The sequence below is a fragment of the Pelodiscus sinensis genome, chromosome 3 (assembly GCF_052426305.1).
Source record: "Pelodiscus sinensis isolate ZL-2025 chromosome 3, ASM5242630v1, whole genome shotgun sequence".
In the NCBI taxonomy this organism is placed as follows: domain Eukaryota; kingdom Metazoa; phylum Chordata; order Testudines; family Trionychidae; genus Pelodiscus; species Pelodiscus sinensis.
The window spans coordinates 28,447,149-28,468,708 of NC_143054.1; the positions used below are offsets into that span (position 1 = coordinate 28,447,149).

General features: G+C 48.9%; 1 protein-coding gene across 1 annotated transcript in view; it reads left to right on the forward strand.

The window, feature by feature from the left end:
- Positions 1–9,426: 9,426 nt before the first annotated feature.
- Positions 9,427–21,560, forward strand: part of PDIA6 (protein disulfide isomerase family A member 6) — a 29,027-nt gene continuing 16,893 nt past the window's right edge. Inside the window, exons 1-5 of the mRNA XM_075923498.2 lie at positions 9,427–9,585; positions 18,138–18,279; positions 19,418–19,475; positions 20,571–20,697; positions 21,296–21,402. Of these exons, the coding sequence (XP_075779613.1) occupies positions 9,552–9,585; positions 18,138–18,279; positions 19,418–19,475; positions 20,571–20,697; positions 21,296–21,402 (468 nt within the window). The 5' untranslated portion in view covers positions 9,427–9,551. The remainder of the gene's footprint in view (positions 9,586–18,137; positions 18,280–19,417; positions 19,476–20,570; positions 20,698–21,295; positions 21,403–21,560) is intronic.

Sequence of the window (21,560 nt, forward strand, 5' to 3'; positions counted from 1 at the left end):
AAAGTGCCCTTTTCCGGAGGCTCTTATTCTTACTTTGAAGTAGGAATAAGACCCTCCGGAAAAGGGCACTTTTTCCGGAGGATCGGGGCCAGTCTAGACGCTCTTTTCCGGCTTTTTTAAAAGCCGGAAAAAAGCGGCGGACATTTTTATTTAAATGCCGCGGGGGATATTTAAATCCCCCGCGGATTTCCCTACGACGACTCGTGAAATTTACATGCCCCTTCCGGAAGAGGGGCCAGTGTAGACGTAGCCAAAGGCTTCAGACTTTAAAATATGGCTACAGGAAAAGGCTTTAATCTTACAGAATTGCCAGTGGATTGGTGTGTCTATTTGTGATGGCCCCAGGAGTGGGCATGGTATTTTAAAGCTTCTGGGTGCATTTGAGATAACTGGAGAACCAACAGGGGAGACTGAGGCAGGGTGACTGCATTGGTACTCCAGGGCACAGTGTTTTCTGGACAGCACTTTTCTACACAGATGTTTTGAAAGGCCCCATTTTCATTTTTATACTCAACAAGATTTATTTCTGGGAATAATGCTGAAAGAAGTAGATGCTGCCTCAAGAGAAGCCAAATCCTTTCTGAAGCAGTAAGGGAAAGAGAAAATCCAGCCAGTAATTCCTGCTTCCTTTCCAACAGTCTCTCAGTGAGTGCATGTACTGTGCATCCAGGGAGTGCCTGGGATTTTGGGAGGAGGGAAACACAGTTGGTGAGTAAGGCTGAAGCTTTTCATTGATTTCAATGGGGTCAGGACTGGAGGCCTGATTTGGAGAGGTGCTGAGCATGTGCAACCCCCAGGTCTCAGAGCAGGAGTAATTATGTTGTATCACCTTGTCCCAACAAATGATGTTCTGGACCCCTCCCCTGGCTGAGGTAGAATGTTACTCAGGGTGTTGGCACTGCTTAAGCTTGAGTAGCAAATCCTGGGGTATCCCAGCTCTCATACAAGAGACTGTCAGATCCCCCTATGGATCTGTGACACTTGTTCTATAACAGGCCACAACTAACTGCCATGGCACCTCCTGTTGGTCATACTGGTGAATTAGCTCAATCCTCAGCAGGGCACCCCCTTGTGGTTGGTGTCTCGCTCATCATCGCTCTGCATGCTCTGCACACTGGACCCAGACCCAGCCCAAGCTACGGGCTGACCGGGCTACTGCCCGGGGAACCCCATTGAAGGGGGCGCCATACGAGGCTGCCGGACCGGGCAGGGGTGGGGCCATGCATGCGCTGCACTTCCAGGGTGGCACTGTGCTCCTGGGGCCCGGGGCACACGAATGGCTCGGGCCAGCCCTGACTGGACCCACAATGCTCCCAGAACCATGATGTCCTCATCAGGATGCTGCCCTCTGGCAGTGCCCCCTACATTGGATTCCCAGCCCCCTTCTGGTGGTTTTAGAAGTCTACAACCTCACACCTACCATTGTGGCCAACTGCAGCCTCGGTGTAGCCCTTCACCTCAGCGGCAAGCCACAGTCTTATTACCCTGGGATGCAGTAACGATTAAATTTAGTCTTCTAATTAGAATTTAAAGGGCCCGCTCTGACTTTCTGAGATCTAAAATGTCTCAAGTCCCAGAAGAAGGGAACGCTTGAAGCCGTATCTATCACCGGTGGTTTTTCACAGTAAATAACAGCTGGACTCGAAAAATGGGGCCAAACCATATATTGTAAATAATTGAAGTAACAGCCAGTAAGATATCAGTTTTGAACAATACAGATCCCTCCCTAACCCAGAAGCAAAAGAAGACAGTAAATCTCCGATACAGAAGGTATATACACTACAATAGATTAAATGTAGGCACCTGGTGCTCACGACCTCAGTGCTTTGGCTAGTTGTAAGGCGCGGCAGAGGAGCAGTGAGGAGATCCCATGACAGCAGATTACAGACTCTTTAGCTCTGGGGCGGTGCCAGTGGGTTTTGGCTCCTGGACTCCGAGGTGAAGGACCTTCCGTTCTCCACTTGTAATCCAGTGTACCCAGATCTTCACTGTCTCGGTAGAATCACTGACAAGGGACTTCTCCACAAGCAGCTAACTCGAAGCATGTAGCCCACAACGGCACTAATCCAATCACTCATGACAAACAGGGATGACAGACAATACATTCACTCAGACCCGACCCTAAGGACAGGACCGAACGAACCAAAAGGGGCGGACCCAAACTGGGCTTCAGCAGGGGTTTTTATCAACCGTAAGGCGGGAAAAGATGTTTGAGGGCTGAATGCATAATAGTGCTGGGTGCAAAAAGGGGCTGAGTACAATCCTGAGCAGGGCGCACAGCTCTTAGGTCCGTGTGCAGAGAAGCACCTAAGCACCAAATGCAAATCTGTGGTGAGTGGAAAGTAAGGCAGGAAACCTTTGGCAGGAAACCCTTCTTGACAGGAATCTAAAATGGCATCCCCACAGATTCAATTTTGAAACACTAAAGCCCAATCATACTTTTAGGTGTAACAGTCTGTACCTGCCACTTTTAGTGGCAAGGTGTGGTGTAAAGTGGAAGAGGGGGACCCTGGCCAGCCCAGTACTCTGAGTCCCAGCCCAGGGGTCCTCTGGCAGCAGTCTTGTCCTGCCCTCTTTCTCTCCTCCTCTTCTGCCCCCTGTTCCCTGTGCCTCTTTCCCTCGGACCCCTGCACCTCCTTGGCGCTTGTGTCAAGACCTGCAGCCTGGCAGGTGTCAGACTGGAGCCTCTGTCTCTATAGCTCCAATTAGCCTGGCTAGCATTGCTCCCTCTAAGGTGCTTCCACTTGGGAACCAGTCCTGCACCTTCCCTGGTCAGGATCTAACTGCCTTCTGCTCTGTTGAGCAGCTTCTTATATATACAGGGCTGCCACAGCAAACAGCCTTCTGATTGGCTTCTTTAAAGCCTCTTCCTGATTGGCCCATTATGTGCATGCTCCTTCTAGCCTGCTTTAGCCCCTTCCGGCCAGAGAGGGGCAGTCGCCCCACTACAGTCTTTATGCGTGACTTGAAAAGCTCAGGGCAACCATCTTACCTAGCTATGGCACAAATGAATTGTTGCCACATTCTAGTGTGGATTTTTTCTAGGTCTAAGACATCTCTTGGTTTTTGATGAGACCTAAAATGGGGTTGATCGGAATATGGGTAGAATGAGAGGCACTAAATCATTATTTCAGCAGCCTAAAGTGAGTTTGAAAGGACATGGTGTGAGTTAATTCCAGCATTAACTGGTACAGTTTGGGTTTTTTTCATCATCTGCAGCTAGACTGGCACTCTGCAACTATCTGTCTGGGTATTGTCTTACCTGTTAGCTAAATTGGGGAAGTGTAAACACACAATGAAGCTTGCAAGTTCCCTGAATCCATCTGGTCCTTAGAGGAATGAATGTGTCATTAAGCTAAGACAGAATCCGGGAGTAGCCTGAATGTTGCATGGGCCGATCTTCACAGCAAAGTTAGACTCTTGGGTTAAGAGTCCTGTAGTATCTTAGACTATGTCTACACTGCACAATTATTTCAGAATAAGGTATTCCGGAATAGTTATTCTGAAATATCTTATTTCAAAATAGCATGCCTACACTGCAGGAAAGCCTCAAAATTAGTCCAAGCTTTCCTAATGTAGATGAACTATTATGAGTTAGAGCCCCAGGAGGCACTGAGGAGGAATAACTTAGAATTTGACATAGCAGAAGTGGAGTGTCTATACAACCCCTATTCCAAAATAACTATTTTGTAGAACAGGCGTTATTCTTTTCAGAAGTTGGAATAAGCCACCTGTTATTTTGAAATTAGTATAATACTATTGCTGTGGAGACACTTGCATAGTTATTTCAGAATAACAGTTGTTCTTCCAAAATAACTTTTCTGTGTAGACACACCCTTAGAGTATGTCTACACTGCCACCCTAGTTTGAACTAGGGTGGCTAATGTAGGCATTCGAACTTGCAAATGAAGCCCGGGATTTAAATATCCTGGGCTTCATTTGCATGTTTCCGGGCGGGCGCCATTTTTAAATGCCCATAGTTCGAACTACCTGCCCACGGCTACATGCAGCATGGACTAGGTAGTTCGAATTAAAGCTCCTTGCCCGGGAACATGCAAATGAAGCCCGGGATATTTAAATCCCGGGCTTCATTAGCAAGTTTGAATGCCTACATTAGCCACTCTAGTTCCAGTGGAATAGCCAGAAGGACCCACTAGGGTGGGGTCTGACTTTGGGTGAGTGGGCAAGAGTGGGAAGAGAGCAGGACAGGAGGGTGGGGTGGCAAGCCCCAGCCCTGCTCCCCAGCCAGATTGCTGGGGCAGAGCAGGGTAAGCCCTGGTACCCTGACCCCACTTCCCAGCCAGAGTGCCAGGCAGGCTGGTAGGTGGGCCTGGATACAAAGTGGTTGGTCATGGCCCACTCAGGCCCACCCATGGCTATGCCCCTAGGAACCACACAGACCCAGGGCACATAGGGAGCCTGCCTTAGCCTCAAGTATCAGAGGGGTAGCCGTGTTAGTCTGAATCTGCAAAAGTGCCGAGGAGTCCAGTGGCAACTTATAGACTAACCGAAGTGTTGGAGCATAAGCTTTCGTGGGCAAAGACCCACTTCATCAGATGCATGTGACGAAAGCTTATGCTCCAACACTTCAGTTCGTCTATAAGGTGCCACTGGATTCCTCGCCGCTTTTGCCTTAGACTCGCTGACCATACTTTTTGCAGACTATTAAAATCTCTGGGAATGGCTTCAGTAGTCATCAGGAGATTGATTGATTCTGTCTGCGGGAATCTCCCAGGCAATCTGGTAGCAAAGCAGGAATTTCAGGCAGGCAGAGGGGGCAGCAGCCATGCACTCCAGGACAAGGCTAGCTTTTCATCCCCTGCTCCCTTTACCAGCCAGGTGTGAGAGGCATGCACAGAATGCAAGTACTTTCCCCTCATTCCCTTAGCGTACGGGGCACGGGGTGAAAAGCAAGCCTTGTCCCAGAGCGCACGGCTGCTGGCCCCTTTATATGTCCAAAATTCTGCTCTTGTCTGGGAGGGTTGCCAACCCTAGTGAGCTATTATTTATCTCATTTAATTGTCAGCCAATGACAGGCTTTTTCTTTTTAATGCAGTAGGGTGACCAGTGACAGCTGGAACCTTACCCTTGGTCTCTTTCCTGCAGGTAGAAATTCCCTGAAATGGAAATGCAGCCAGGATCTGGGGTTTTCTGTGTCTGAGGTGAGCTAAATGTGGCTGGATAAAATCATGACTTAAAAAAAAGATTAAATGTAAATGTTTTAATTGTAAATCATGATCATTCTTATTTAAATTGATTTTTAAACTTAAATCAGACTTTGTGTTCACATTCTCCTAGTTCTTTTCTTTCCATTTTATAACCTTAAAATGGATGTTAGGCATTTTCAGTGCATAATTTGTGATGACACAGGCACCAGGCTCAACCAATTATTTTATTTTTCTAACTGATGCAGCAAGCCCAGAGGTGCTGGTGTTATCCTGGCACCTCCTCCTTGGGGCCAGAAACACCAACACTGTACCCGTCTGTTCCAGCCAGCCTGTCCGCTTGTCTTTCAATGCTCATCCCGTCTGGGAGACGCCTCGCCGTTGTGGAGCATGGGCCATGTGCTGAGTAGCCTTGACCTAGAATATGGGATCTTTGAGCCAAACTTTGGCTGAAGACAGCAGGATCAGATATCAAAATGTGGTTTTTGCAGTGCTGATACTTGAGGATATGCTGTGGTCAGTATTTTTTGTTGCAGTAAAAGTAGCTAGTCTTGTTTCAACTTTGATGGTACAGTGGGCCCAAAGACAAGCAGAATTCACATCAATCCAACTTTTAGCTTTTTCCTGCCATTGGTGACTTGGTGCCCACAAATAATATTAGTACTATTAATATTTGGCTCTTGGTAGTGCTGTGTTATCACAGTAGTACAAGTGACATCCAGACTGTAATAGCCCTAAGTTATCTTACAAATGAAGAATGTGGATCAGAGGCACAAGAAATTAAGCAGCCATTATCAGAGTGGTCATGGACAACAAAGATCTTTACAACGGAGTATTATAAAGAGGTGCAACCTGGACAGTTGGCCTGTGATATTCCACAGTACTATTAAAAAACACTGCATGCTTGGACCTGTAATCTCTGTTGGGAACATTTCTGCATGAAAGATAAAAGGGATGCTGCCTGTTTTCATTTTATGTGAGTTATGTGCAGTCTACAAAAGCTAGTAGTATAGTGCCAATACACCTTCTCATGTGAAAACAGTGCACAAGTTTGAAGATACGAACAAAAGAAAAACATAATTTAATATATAAAATACACAGGACTTGCTGTCAAGAACTTAACACATTATTTCAATTGTTCCCAAGAGGAGTTGAGTGTCAGGATGTCTGAAATATTGTGCCAACTTTCAAAGAGGACAAACAAATTGACATGAGTAATTATAGGCTGGTTAACCTGACATCAATCCCAGACAAAATAATAGAAACACTAATACAAAAACTAAACAATAAAGAATTAAAGGATGGATGTGTAGAAAACAGGTCTTGGCAGACAAACCAGATTCCATTTGTTGATAAGTTTGGTTAATCAAAGTAAATGCGTAGATGTAATAGACATATTCAAAGCATCTGAGTACTGCACAACATTCTGGTTTAAAAAGTAGCATTATACAACATCAGTTAAGAAACATTAAATGGATGAAAAACTGGCTAGCTGACATATCTCAAAAAGTAGCTGGCAATGGGGAATCATCATCAAATAGGGATGTTTCTGATGGGTTTCCACAGGATTCAGTAGTAGGCCCAATGCTATTCAACATTTTCATCAATGATCTGGAATATAACATCACTGCTGATAAAATTTGAATGACACAAAGATAGGCAGAGAGGTAAATGATAAGGACTGGTCAGTAATGTAGTTCAATTCAGCTTACTTACCAAAGTGGGCCCATTCAAACAAAATGGCTGCATCTAGACTGGCATGATTTTGTGGAAATACTTTTAACAGAAAAGTTTTTCCGTTAAAAGTATTTCTGCAAAAGAGCATCTAGATTGGCACGGATGCTTTTGCACAAAAAGTGCTTTTGCGCAAAAGCATCTGTGCCCAGTATAGACGCGCTTTTGCGCAAGAAATCTCCGCTGGCCATTTTAGCCATCGGCCTTTCTTGCGCAAGAGGGCTTATCCCTGAGCAGGAACGTCAAAGTATTTGTGCAAGAAGCACTGAATTCTTACATTAGAACGTCAGTGCTCTTGCACAAATTCAAGCAGCCAGTGTAGACAGATGGCAAGTTTTTGCCAGTCCAGATGCACCCAATGGCTGTGTCGAGGTTGGCCAGTTTTTCTGGAAAATCAGCCACTTTTTCGGAAAAACTTGCCAGCTGTCTACACTGGCCGCTTGAATTTCCGCAAAAGCACTGACGATCTCATGTAAGATTGTCAGTGTTCTTGCGGAAATACTATGCTGCTCCTGTTCGGGCAAAAGTCCTTTTGCGCAAAACTTTTGCACAAAAGGGCCAGTGTAGACAGCCCAGATGTGTTTTCCGCAAAAAAAGCCCGGATGGTGAAAATGGCAATTGGGGCTTTTTTGAAGAAAAGCGTGTCTAGATTGGCACGGACGCTTTTCCGCAAAAAGTTCTTTTGTGGGAAAAGCATCCATGCCAATCTAGACACTCTGTTCCGAAAATGCTTTTAACGGAAAACTTTTCCGTTAAAAGCATTTCCGGAAAATCATGCCAGTCTAGACATAGCCAATATGTTTTAACACCGTTGCATGCAAAATTATATCGCCAGGCACAGAGAATGAAAGCTTGGAATAGCTACAACTTTGAGAAGGATCTGAAGATGTTTGGAGGCTAATACAATGCAATCTTGATTTCTTGGACTATATGACCAACAAGGTATTTGTATAATTAGGCATGGCACAGTTAAATATAAAGTGCTGCTTGTTGGTAAATGTCAATTTCATCTGACACACTAAGATCAACAACAAAATTATCATGCCCCTGCAGCCAGCAGAGCAGGCAGTTCAGTGGAGCGAGGAACAGGGCCCCTGAAGCTAGCAGTGAGGGGGGCGGGCAGTGCCCCTGAAGCCAGCAGCAGTGGGGGGGGGGCAGTTAAAGGGGGAGCGGGGCTGGGCCCCTGCAGCCAGCAGTGGGGAGGAGGGCCAGTTCAGTGGGGAGCAGGGCTGGGCCCCTGCAGCCAGCAGTGGGGGCGGTGGCAGTACAGTGGGGAGCGAGGCAGAGCACCTGCAGCCAGCAGGGGAGGGAGGGCAGTTCAAGGGGGAGAGGGGCAGGGCCTCTGCAGCCAGCAGAGGGGGGGGGGGACAGTTCAGTGGGGAGAGGGGCAGGACCCCTGCAGCCAGCAGTGGGGGGAGCGGGCAGTTCAGTGGGGAGAGGGGCAGGGCCCCTGCAGCCAGCAGTGGGGGGCCAGCGGGCAGTTCAGTGGGGAGAGGGGCAGGGCCCCTGTAGCCAGCAGTGGGGGGGCAGTTCAGTGGGGAGAGAGAGAGGTGGGGGGAGCAGGGGGAGAGGGGGGCCCCTGCAGCCAGCAGTGGGGGGGGGCAGTTCAGTGGGGAGAGGGGCAAGGCCCCTGCAGCCAGCAGTGGGGGGACAGTTCAGTGGGGAGAGGGGCAAGGCCCCTGCAGCCAGCAGTGGGGGGCAGTTCAGTGGGGAGAGGGGCAAGGCCCCTGCAGCCGGCAGTGGGGGGGGGCAGTTCAGTGGGGAGAGGGGCAAGGCCCCTGCAGCCAGCAGTGGGGGGGCAGTTCAGTGGGGAGAGGGGCAAGGCCCCTGCAGCCAGCAGTGGGGGGGGGGGGGGCAGTTCAGTGGGGAGAGGGGCAAGGCCCCTGCAGCCAGCAGTGGGGGGACAGTTCAGTGGGGAGAGGGGCAAGGCCCCTGCAGCCAGCAGTGGGGGGGCAGTTCAGTGGGGAGAGGGGCAAGGCCCCTGCAGCCAGCAGTGGGGGGACAGTTCAGTGGGGAGAGGGGCAAGGCCCCCTGCAGCCAGCAGTGGGGGGGGGCAGTTCAGTGGGGAGAGGGGCAAGGCCCCTGCAGCCAGCAGTGGGGGGGGCAGTTCAGTGGGGAGAGGGGCAGGGGCCCCTGCAGCCAGCAGTAGGTGGGGGGGGCAGTTCAGTGGGGAGAGGGGCAAGGCTCCTGCAGCCAGCAGTGGGGGGGGCAGTTCAGTGGGGAGAGGGGCAAGGCTCCTGCAGCCAGCAGTGGGGGGGGGGCAGCTCAGTGGGGAGAGGGGCACGGCTCCTGCAGCCAGCGGGGGGCAGCTCGCAGGGCGCATGCCCTGGCCCGTCCCGCCCTAGCCGGATACGGAGAACAGGGCGGGGACCCCCACGCGCTGCTCCCGGCTGGAGAAACCTCAAACGCAGCCACGCTCCCGCCCGCCATAGGCTCCGGGGGGCTGTCGGGCTCCTCCCTCCGAGCGCTCCTACCCGCCGCGGGGACTGACCCGGCCGCCATCTATTGGCTATGCAAATGAGAGAAGGGCGGCAGCACCAATGAGCATCGGCCACGGCTGGGAACGCGGAGCCGCGCGGGCAGGGCGGTGGGGCCAAGCGGACTGCAGCGGGGAGGCAGCCCCGGCCGCCGGCAGCGACACTCTCAGCAGCCATGGGGATGTTCGGCGCGAGCCGCCTCTTGCTCGGTAGGCGCCCGGCGGGCTGGACGCGAGCCGGCTGAGGGAGGGCGGGCCCGGCGGGCTGTGGGCGCGGCTCAGCTCCCTGCCCGGAGCCCGAGACCCCTGGCCTGGCGGGGGCCCATTGTAGCCGGCGCGCTGAGGGCGGGGGTGGGAGGCTCAGTCAGGGCCTTCCCGGTGCGGCCCGCACGCGGGAAGGTCCGTAGGGGCCCATGGCGCCGCCTCGCCCCCGCGGGTTGCAGCGGGCGGTGTGTAACTGGGGGGGCGGGCGGTGTGTAACTGGGGGGGGGCGGGCGGTGTGTAACTGGGGCGGGCGGTGTGTAACTGGGGGGGGGGGGGGCGGGCGGTCTCCAGGCAGAAGCCTGCTCGTGGGGCGACCTTCCAGGGGAGCTGAGAGGAGCCCTGTTCCTGAAGACACTTGAAGGCTAGTCCTGGAAAAAAATAGCCCGACCGAATCCTGTGCTTGCTCCTGGGGAAACGGGCTGGATACGCCAGAGGTGGATGGACCTCATCCATTGTGCATTTAGAGGAACTTAGTTCTGGTCTAACTCGGGCCCCGCTCCCCTTGAGCACCTGTGTGAGTTCGGGGCGCTGTTGCACTATGTGTGTTTTCTAACCTGTGATGCATGTTGCTCTTAGTGGAGGCCTGCTTTCCAATGGAGGCGTAGGGTGCTAGTTATTCTCCTGGAGTGACCTTCTCCATGGAGATGACAGGTTGTGAGAAGTAACACGATTGACAAGCAAAGGCCAAATCATAGAATACGAACGTGCTGCATGATTATGCGATTGGAGTCCTGATTTGGGAAAATTCCTAAGTGCATAATTTTGTGGGGAGAGGCAACTATCTAATAAAATGGCAGTGATGGAGGGTACAATTATCTATACATAGAGGCATCATATCATAATGGAATAATGTTGATAAAGTATATCTCAGCGTCTGAAAGATTGCTTGTAGCTGCTAGCTTCAGAGCATACAAGAGCAGAGACTGTATCCCAAGTAACAAGGTGAAGAATTAATAGCTAAAGGAAGAAAATAAAAAAACTATATATTTTAGAGCATTTGACTGTGTTCAAGAACTCCTCCTAAACGATAACAGCTAGGACCACCAAATTTGGTGTACAAATTTGCTCATAATTTAGAACAAGATATGCATTTAGTTATGTCAAGAAAATGAGGTGTGCCTGGAATGGGATTGCTTCTCATAAAACCATGCAGAAAACAAGACAGAATCACCAGGCAGGTGAAAGTGTGCCTCCCCCTCCCCTTCCAGGAGTGCCCCAGCCCTGAACTTCTTACCACCTTGATGCTCCATTTTTCACTCTGGCTGGGGAGTGCAGTAGGCAGACAAATCTGGACCTGCCCCAACCATTTTCCAGAGCCACTTCAGCAATGCCAGGCACATCTTATAGTGAGAACTAAAGCATTAACTGAACATAGGAGCATGTAATAAGACTTATGGAATGTACAATGCCCTGGGGGCCCTAATACCCTCCTCAAAAATATAGGAAGGCAACCAGTATTGGATTCAGATATGATACTGGAAAATGGAAATACATATTGAAACTAATAGAAATGTACAGAAACTATCGTAGGTAAAATGTAAAATGAATAAGAGGGAAGAGCCAGAGACGCAGCTAAATGCAGCATAAATGTATTGGGACAGATGAGTAGTGAGATGACAGCTGTCTTCGGATAGAAAGCAAAGGTGTGTACAGTGCACTTCAACTATTGCAAAACAATCATTTGCAGTAGGAAACAAGTGATAGCAGACTTGAGATTACCTGTTTGTTTTTTTGTAATAGAACCCCACAATGTTAGGGATGTCATTGTGTAGACAACTACTCGATTAACCAATAAGACTGGGTTTATTAGTTAATCCTGTCACTACATGCATCCCCCTCCCCTCCATAAAGAGTCAGCAATGCGGCGGGGGGGGGGGGGGGAGGCAGATGGCAGCCCAATACATGTGGAGAGCTCTGTGGCTCTTCCTGTCCCCCTCTTGCTGCCTTCTATAGAGTCAGTGGGGGGAGCGGGGGTGCAGGCAGTAGCTAGGGCTGTTGGGAGCTTCCCCCTGCACTCCCCATTGCCGCTTCTGTCAGCAGTGCGGGGATAGGGGAAGTTGCCCCGAAGCAACCCCTGTCCATGAGGAGTCCAAGCTCCTATGGACAGAGACTGCTCCAGCTTACCACAGAGCAACCTCTGTCCGTTATGAACCTGGCCAAGCCACAGACAGGAGTTACTGCCAGTGCACTCCTGGCCCCGTTCTTGGGGAGCCCCCTGCACTGCTGCCTTGTATTGGGAGCCAGTCTGTGTGGAAAGCCTGTTTTTAAACCAGCTTCCGCCTGCCACCCTGTGCTGCTGCCTCCAATAGGCAGCAGCATGGAGTAGCAGAGGGCTCCCCGGGAGTGTAGCTGGGAGCACAATGGCTGCTGGCCCACCTCTGGGGACTATCATAGTCATGTAACCGCTAAAATGTAATGCAGTTATGACTGTTTGTTTACATGCTATCTAACATTCCTACAATATATATTTTTTTCCTCTAATACAGGCCTAATTAATGAATTCTGTTTTACATTGTCAGTGAATGTCTTGATGCTTTATTTACATGTCTGCACATGACTACGATCCAGCCACATCAGTGTCAGAAACTGATTTTTAATCAGAAAGCATAGAATGTTGATGGCGGGGTGGACACTAAATAAATACTTTCTCCATTTCAAAAAAGATTCATTTGTAAAACAAATAAAATTAATAACATTAAAAATTGAAACAACTTTTTTGGCCTTTTTCACCTCCATTACTCAACATGGCCCCCCAGTATTTTTGAGAGTGTGGCTTACAATGTTTTCAGGCAGTGAGAAATGCTGAATACATAGCACCCTGCATGGCCAGGGTGCAGTGTCTGACCTATTGTGGATATAGTCCTGCATGTGCACCAGTTTGAGCTGTACTGTAATTAGACTTCTACAAAAATCCTTAGTAAGGGATACAAGAATATAACCCGTGGGTTATATATATTTTACAAACCCCCGCCACACACACACACACACCTTCCGCGGGGTATACAAAAATTTTTTTACTCACCTAGTGGTGAGCGCTCTCCTACCCCTTTCCCCGCTGCACAGCCTCCAGGTGGGGGAGCGCTCATCTCCTGGTTCCTGCGCAGGAGCGCTCCCCCTGCCCCTTCCTGCAGCTGTGCTGGAACCAGGAGATGAGCGCTCCCCCGCTCAGAGGCTAGAGGCTGCACAGCCACAGGAAGGGGCGGGGGAGCACTCTCATTCCCCTGCCTGGAGGTTGTGCAGCCGCATGGGACCCAGGAGGGTGAGTGCTCCCCCTCCCAGAGGTTGTGTGTCTGCGTGGGACCCAGGCGGGGTGAGTGATCTCCCGTCCAGAGGGTGGCTAATTTCCCCCCCCCGCCTTCCTCCTGACCTGTAGAAGCCCCCTCCTCCCCCGCACAGTTTGGAGGAAAAAAAAAAAGTCTTGTATACCTTGCGGGTTATACTTGTGCGTGGAGTATACAAGATTTTTTTTTTTTACTCAAACTGCAAAAACCGCAGGGTATACTCGGGTATGGGGTATATTTGCTAAAGGGAAATTTCTTCCTTAGCCTGGTTAGTGTTGGCTTTTGTCATGACAGTGAATGTTTCTCGCCTTTATACTTGTATCATAACTGTAAATATTCTTGTTTTCTGTATAATTTATTTCAAATTCTAAAGCAAATTCTGATTTGACAGCATTGGAGGTCCAACCTGTAAAAGGATCTCCCTGATCCAACACCCTTGGGACCTGAGCGGTCCTGAACCAGGGAGTTTGCTGGAATAGGGGAGGTCAGTGCTGCCCTTCTAGCTGCTTCACTCCCAAGGCTGGGGCTCCCACCTTGATGCTGCTCGCTGCCACCAGAGTTCCACGGGTTCTGGACAGGACCATCTGGCTGTTGCCGGCCCTGCTGCTGCCCGTGTTCTGTTCTGGGGCCACCTGGCTGCCAGCAGCCCCGCTCAGAAGCCTGCAGCTCTGCTGCCACTGGGGGTTCTTGGGGTATCCCCAGCCAATACTCCCCTGCTGCTGCCTGGCCCTGCTGCTGCCAGGGGTTCTCTGCCCACCTACCCCTGCCCTGACTCCACCAGGGATTCACTAGGTTCTCCAGCCGGGGCTCCCGGCCACCTGTCTCCATTGACATCAGGGGTTCCCCAGCCCTGCCTGACTCAAATAATGCCAGGAAATTCGTTGGCCAGGTCCGTCATGCTGGCTGCTGCTGGGAGTTTCTGGGGTTACCCAGCTGGGGCTGCCTAGCTGCCATCCCACTGGCCCCACTGACAGAGCCAGTCCTGCTCTGGGGCTGCCTGGTCCTGCTGCTTCAGGGAGTACCCCAGCCAGGGCAGGGGCTCCTTGTTTGCCACGTGGCCCAGCTGATACCAGTGGTTCCCAGGTTGGGTTGGGGCTCCCTGTTTACTGCCTGGTCCCACTGATGACGAGAGTTCTTCAGACGAGGCAGGGCTCCTCACCTCTGCCTGCCCCACTGATGCCAGGGGTTTCGAGCTACTGCTGGCCCAGCCAGGGCTCTCCAGCCCTGGTTCTCTGGCTGGCTCTCACTCCTACCTTTAGGAATCCAGCAATATCTGTGGCCGTGCTGGACCATAGAGGTTACCAGACCAGAGAGTCCTGGATTTGGGAGGTTCAACCTGTACTTCGTATTGTGCTATTTGAGTTTCATTACTATTTACATGAAAGTGAGTTTTAACTTAGAATTATTGCTGAAGGCAAATTTCAGATTGCATATGTGGTTGCAGAAATTGCAGATCAGACTTCTGGCTAGTTCAGTGTCTTACAATTAGGGAACAGAAAGTGATTGGGGCTGATTTCAAATGAACTGTTAACAATTTGCTGATTAACAAAAGTTTCAGATAAAATGGAAGATCTGCTTGTGAAAAGAGGGGTAAATGGCAGAAATTACTGAATAAAATTCACTGAACTCTAGTTTGGTTTTTACTTTTGCCATAAATCTCTTAGGTGATGTATTTATTTCCTGTAAGTCTTGTTGCAATTGTACATTCAATGTATTCAACCTGCTAGTCTGACTTGGTCGAAGGGACGTTTTCCTCATATTTACTACAAAAAAAAAAAAAAAGCAGTTGTACCATACAGTTGAAGCTCTTTCACCTTCTCAATGTCTTACCTCCCCCCCCCCCCCCGTGGCAGCTTTTACTGTAGGACAACCTGACACACTACAAGGGTAGTTGTGTGTGAGCTTTGTCACTCCTGAAGTACAGGCAGTCCCCGACTTACGTTGGATCCGCAGATACGAACGGGGCTGCCACAGAGTACACGGACTGCGGGACCACGCGGTCCTGCCGCCCGTGTACTCTGGGGCTTTCTCTGCGTCTCCCTGGTCTGCCTGAGCGCCCCCCCCCCCCCGTGCGGCTTTGCAAAGCTGCAGGGGGGGCTCGGGCAGCGAGGCAGCCCAGGCGTGCCTGGACTGCTCCGCTGCCGGCTTCCCCGCGGCTTTGCAAAGCTGCGGGGGGGCTCGGGCAGCGGGGCACCCCAGGCGCACCTGGGCTGCTCCGCTGCTGGCTTCCCCGAGGCTTTGCAAAGCGGTGGGGGGGCTCGGGCAGCAGGGCACCCCAGGCGCGCCTGGGCTGCTCCTCTGCCGGCTTCCCCGAGGCTTTGCAAAGCCGCGGGGGAAGCCGGCAGTGGGACAGCCCAGACGCCCCGCGGCTGTCCCGCTGCCGGCATCCTCAGAGGCTTTGCTACCCATCTCCATGGTCTGCTGGTCTCCAGCAGACCAGGGAGACTGGGAGCAAAGCTGCGGAGGACCCAGGCGGCAGGACCGCAGTGCATCTCGGTCTGCCGCCTGTGTCTTCCTGGTCTGCTGGGGTGGGGGGGCACAGCTAGTAGGCCCCCCCCTCCCCCCAGCAGACTAGGCTTTTCTCCGGACGCCTGTGGCAGAGCAGCTGGTGTGCTGCCGGTTGGTCCCGCAGCGCCGCTCTGGGCGCTACTGGTCCAACCCAGCAGCACCCCAGCTGCTCTGCCCCAGGTGTCCTGATTCAGCCGCTGCTGGTCAGTTTCAGCAGCGGCTGAATCAGGACGCCTGGGGCAGAGCAGATGGGGTGCTGTTGGGTTGGTCCAGTAGTGCCGAGGAGCGGCGCTACTGGAGCAACCCAGCAGCACCCCAGCTGCTCTGCCCCAGGCGTCCTGATTTAGCCGCTGCTGAAACTGACCAGCGCTGACTACAGGAAGCCAGAGGCAGAGTTGCTCTGCCCCGGGCTTCCTGGAATCAGCTGCTGATCAGTTTCAGCAGCAGCTGACTTGGGAACGCTTGGGGTTCTTAAGTTGATTCTGTATGTAAGTCAGAACTGGCGGTCAGTTTCAGCAGCGGCTGAATCTGGACGCCAGTTCCGACTTACATACAGATTCAACTTAAGAACAAACCTACAGTCCCTATCTTGTACGTAACCCGGGGACTGCCTGTACACTGCTGTGAGTTGATATGAGTAGTACTACCTTTGTCAGGGGGAAGAGACTCTAACACAGTGTTTCTTAAACTTTTTAAGACTGAGGAACACCAAACAATAATTTTTTTATGAGGAACACTAAGGATTTTTTATTGAGTAAAAAGGGTCAGGGGAAAGTTATTCAGCCAAAACAAAAAGTTCGCCTGCAACTTTAAGGGTGGCCATTTTGAATTCTGTTCTCCGCAGCACATCTCTAACTGCCTCGCAGCACACTGGTGTACGCGGAACACGGTTTAAGAAACACTGCTCTAGCACATGAATAAACATACTTAAACTAGTCCAGGATAACTCCAAAAGAATCTCATGGATTTTTAAGGCCAGAAGGAACCATTATGAGGCAGTATGGCACAATGAAGCTCAATGTGATGGGACTCAGGAAAGCTGTGCTGAATTCCCAGCACTGCCATTCATTTGCTAGGCCCAGGAATGAATTTTTCTCCAGGTCAGATTGGTGGGGACGGAGAGGGCAGTGGTGGCATTAGAAAAGGTTCAGAGAAGGGCAACTAAAATGATTAGGGGTTTGGAACGGGTCCCATATGAGGAGAGAGAAAAGAGAGTGGGACTTTTCAGCTTGGAAAAGAGAAGACTAACAGGGGATATGATGGAGATAACTTTTCTTTATTCACTTTCTCCACACCACTCATGATTTTAGATAAGAACTAGGGGCCACCAAATGAAACTAATGGGCAGTGGGTTTAAAACAAATAAAAGGAAGTTCTTCACACCGCGCATAGTCAACCTGTGGAACTCCTTGCCTGAGGAGGTTGTGAAGGCTAGGACTATAACAGGGTTTAAAAGAGAACTGTTCGATTCACTACCTCTGGGGCATCTGGCATTGGCCACTGTCAGCAGACAGGGTACTGGGCTGGATGGACCTTTGGTCTGACCCAGTATGGCCATTCTTATGTTCTTCTTGTCGTCTTCTGCAAAGTGGAGTGTGGGTCACTCGTTGATTTGAACTAGAGCAAAAAGTGGATTCTCTGTCATCTGAAAATCCGTAAATCAAGATTTGAGGATTTAAATAACTCAGCCAGAGGGTGTTAGGCTTATTGGCATTAGGGATATAAAGGACTAGTTGACTATCCGGTAAGCAAATGCTATCAGATAGAGGCAGCAAGGGGGTGGGAGAATGGCTCTGCCATTTTGAATGCCATCAGGCTCCTCACAGCATTTCAAAGTGGCAACTGTGGAGCTTGGGATCACCTGGAGACACTCCAGCTGACCCCGGGCTCCAGGTGGCATGCTAGCTTTGAAATATACAAAAGTCCCCAGCATGGGGCTTTTGTGCATTTCAAAGAGGAAGTGCAGCATGGAGCCTGGGGCCAGCGTGGGACTCTGAGCCTCCTGCTGACCCTTGGCTCCATGCGGCATTCCAACTTTTAAATGCACAAGAGCCCCCACTGGGGCTCTTGTACATTTCAAAAGTGGAACACAGAAGTGCTTATTGAATAGTTGATGGAAATTCCCAAACAAAAGAGGAAAAAAAGGAGAGTGGGGGAGTGTGTGAAAGAATTAATAGGTTTGGAATGGCGTTTTTGCATTAGTGATTAACGATTCAGCCACAGCACGCATTGCCCTTGGAACTGCTTTTTCCTTTTGTTTTGTACTTTGGGATTAGTATGGAGCTGTTCTATCTTGTCTCTTGCTTATTTTCATTGGCTCTGCGTAATATCTTCAGGGTCAACCTCCTTGTAATTTCTGTAATCTGTTAGTTTGTCGTATAGGAATTTGTTGATTTATTAGAAATTGTATAAATAGTAATTAGGGGGCAGGTACAATTGTTTTCATTTGCTTATTAATATTCATTTTACGGGAGTTAACATTACTAAATAAGGCTTTAGGGAAAGTAGTGATAGACATGTGAATTAATGTACTAAAATAGATAAAAGGGTGTGATTAACACCAGGTTGTTGCCACTCGTTCATTGTGTTGAATGTCCGAGGTGAAGATGTGTAGGCAATACAGTGGTTCTGTTTACCCCATCCGCTCCTGGGTCACCTGTTTCTTCTCCAACAGATAGGAGTATAATTTTGGTTTTCTTTTTGTTCTAGGAGTTGTGAGCTGCACATTCTTTATGGCAGCTAAGAGCCTGTATTCATCCAGTGATGATGTGATAGAGCTAACACCAACAAATTTCAACAAGGAAGTCATTCAGAGTGACAGTTTATGGCTGGTAGAATTCTATGCACCATGGTAAGTATCATAGCTAGTCAGAGAACCCTAGCACATACTATCCTGGCAGGTGTGCTTATAAGAGAGTTGGCTAATTTCTATAAAAAAGGACTTCCTGCTCCTGCTCACTTTTGTATCTTGGGAGAATACAAAGGGTATTTATTTGAAATCCTGGACCAACCATTCACTGTCTAGCACAAATCTCACTTGGGTTTAAATGCATTTCAGTAGCCATGTGGCCAGCAAAATAAACCTGAATTTATGATATCCTCTACGTGTTCTGTTAGTCTTTAAGGTGCTACTAGACTATTGGTTGTTTTTATAGAACAGTGAGGGGAAATAATAGGTCTGGTTTAAAGATGTTAAATATTGGTTAATTGAATAGTTGATTAACCTCAGACTTTTTATCGGTTACTCGGCTATTTTATAGTCCTCAGAGGTGGGGCTGGCACTGTCAACCAGTGCACTCCAGCCCCACTCCTGAGGAGCCCCCTGCCGCTCCGTGCAGTTCCTCTGTATCAGAGGCAGCAACACAGAGTGCCAGGTAGGAGGAGCTTGTCCGCGAGGGGAGCCAGTTTAACAACGCAGGGTGGCAGCAGCCCCTGTCTAGGGGGTAGGGGGTCTGAGCTCTTGGACCCAGTGTGAGCCTGAACTGAGCTGGGCTGCCTGCACGCCTGGCTCCTAATACGCTTTAAATGCAGAGCCGCAGTGGGGATAGCATAAACTGGAACTGAGCCAGGCAACTCGCCAGCCTGCTAAAAAATGTTCTAGCAAAGGGTAGGGGGGAATGGTTGTAATCTTACTACAAGCTTATTAACCGATAAGCTTTTGCCTATCAATTAATTGACTATACAGTTACATCCCTAATCTGGTTTGGTAAGAGCTGCATTATATCCAGCCTAGAATCTCCATCTATAATTTTCAATATTAACTTCCTTTGCAAATGTTGCTCCTGGTGTCTGCAGTGACATGAAGATATTACAACTTGGTTTTCTTCCTCCCTCACATGGATAGAACTCCCAACTGTATTGCAAAGGGCAAATGATTGACATTACTTGTATGCTGTACTCTTGGGGGGTTCAAATTACATTGATTTCTTAAAGTATTTTGTGAAAAAGTATGTACCCACTTGATTGAAAATAAATTATTTTTCCAAAAGGTGTGGTCACTGTCAAAGACTAACTCCAGAATGGAAGAAAGCGGCAACAGCATTAAAAGTAAGTTTAAATTTTGCTCTTACACATTCAGTGCTTTGGTACTGGGGTGAGACTGGCGTTTGTCAGCTCTCTTAGGGTATGTCTACACTAGCCCCTTAGTTCGAACTAGGGAGGCTAATGTAGGCATTCGAATTTGCAAATGAAGCCCGGTATTTAAATATCCCGAGCTTTATTTGCATGTTCCCATCCTGTCGCCATTTTTAAATCCCACTAATCCGAACTAGCTGCACGCTGCAGTCAAACATTAATTCGAACTAAGTCCTTGGTTCGAATTAACTGTTACACCTCATTCCACGAGGAGTAACAGTTGATTCAAACTAAGGACTTAGTTCGAACTAACAGTTGACTGCCGCGGGTAGCCACGGACAGTTAGTTCGTACTAGTGGGATTTTAAAATGGCAACCGGACAGGAACATGCAAATAAAGCCCGGGATATTTAAATCCTGGGCTTCGTTTGCAAGTTCGAATGCCTGTTAGCCTCCCTAGTTCGAACTAGGGGGCTAGTGTAGACATACCCTTAGAGACTTACGATAAACTTTAGGTCAGCTTTGTGAAATTTACTAGTCCCAAACAAGTAACATTCTTTATTAGGCAAAATGTCAGGGTGTAGGGTATTTGTATTTTTGTAATATGTCAAGATAGTTTCTTTTTTCTGGTAAACTTCCATAGTAGCCTTGCAAGATTGCTATAGAATCAAGAATCTATGGGTTATATATTTATAATCCAGATTTCTGGCTGAGCAATATTTTTCCCCTCACCCACTGCCACATTACCCCTTCTCCCCCCCTCCCCCCCCCCCAAAAAAAAATCCTCTGCATGCCTTTGGTTCCCAGAACAAGCGGAAGTTGAGTACACAGAAATAGCTCCGTATGCTAGACAATGCAGTGATCTGCTGAAATTTGTTTATTCTTTCTATATACTTTTTTTAAAAAAAACATTAATTGATGTCTTTCTCTGTCACATTCCCAACTACTAGGCTGCCGTAGCCCCAAACTGACCCAGTAAATACTCACTAGTACTTTCCATCTGACCGTTATGGCTCCTGTCTTGTCAACTGCATTAAATTACAATGGAAGCTTTTCAACATTTCAATAGGGTATTGTGAAAGTCGGTGCTGTTGATGCAGATAAGCATCAGTCCCTAGGAGGTCAGTATGGCGTTCGAGGATTTCCATCTATCAAGATATTTGGATCCAACAAGAACAAACCAGAAGACTACCAGGGTAAATGCTATGTAGTATTCTTTCATGTGTTGTGTGTCTTTCATGTCATGTGTGATAGATTTAAAAAAAAAAAAATTTGCTTATTCCATATATTCTGCTATCTAAATCAGGTACCTTCGTGTAGATTACACTTATTTAGGAAACAAACAGAAAAGAACTCTGCTGCTCTTAGTTGCAGTTAAATAATTTATCATGTATGATGTCATAATAGCAGATTCCAAGTTAAATCAAAAGGTCCAAAGCATTGTAGTAAGATATTACTGGTTTCTTTATGTACATGGACTGAAAATAAGGGCTGTTTATGGTATCTGTGTGCTTTCGTGGTGGTAATGACCTATCCTTTTAAGACTGTTGAGTTACATACAAGGCAATGTTGACATTTAACTTTCCTGCTTTTTAGTATTTGTGAGGAGAAACACTTGAGCAAACTTAATGCCTAAGCTAATTGACTCCCACCATGCACAAAATGTCTGTAAGACCCAGTCTTGTGCTCACTAAAACCAGCAGGAGCAGAATTGGGCACTGACTCTAGATTAAATAGGGTGCTACTTTGATTTTACAGTTCAGCCCTTTACCTCTTTCTTCTGCTGTGTCACAGGTGGCAGAACAAGCGAAGCTATCGTTGATGCTGCTTTAAGTTCTCTTCGATCACTGGTAAAGGATCGTCTTAGTGGCAGAAGTGGAGGACATAGTTCTGGAAAGCAGGTAGTTATCAGGGAATAGATAATGCATTATTTTTATTGATGAGGCTTCATGTTTTCTGCAGCAAATCAGGAACTTGTGCTCCTAGAGCTGTGTACTTCTGGAGTGTGCCAGGAATCACTGTGTTCAGGCTGGTATGCCACTTGCAAAGTGTGCGCGAA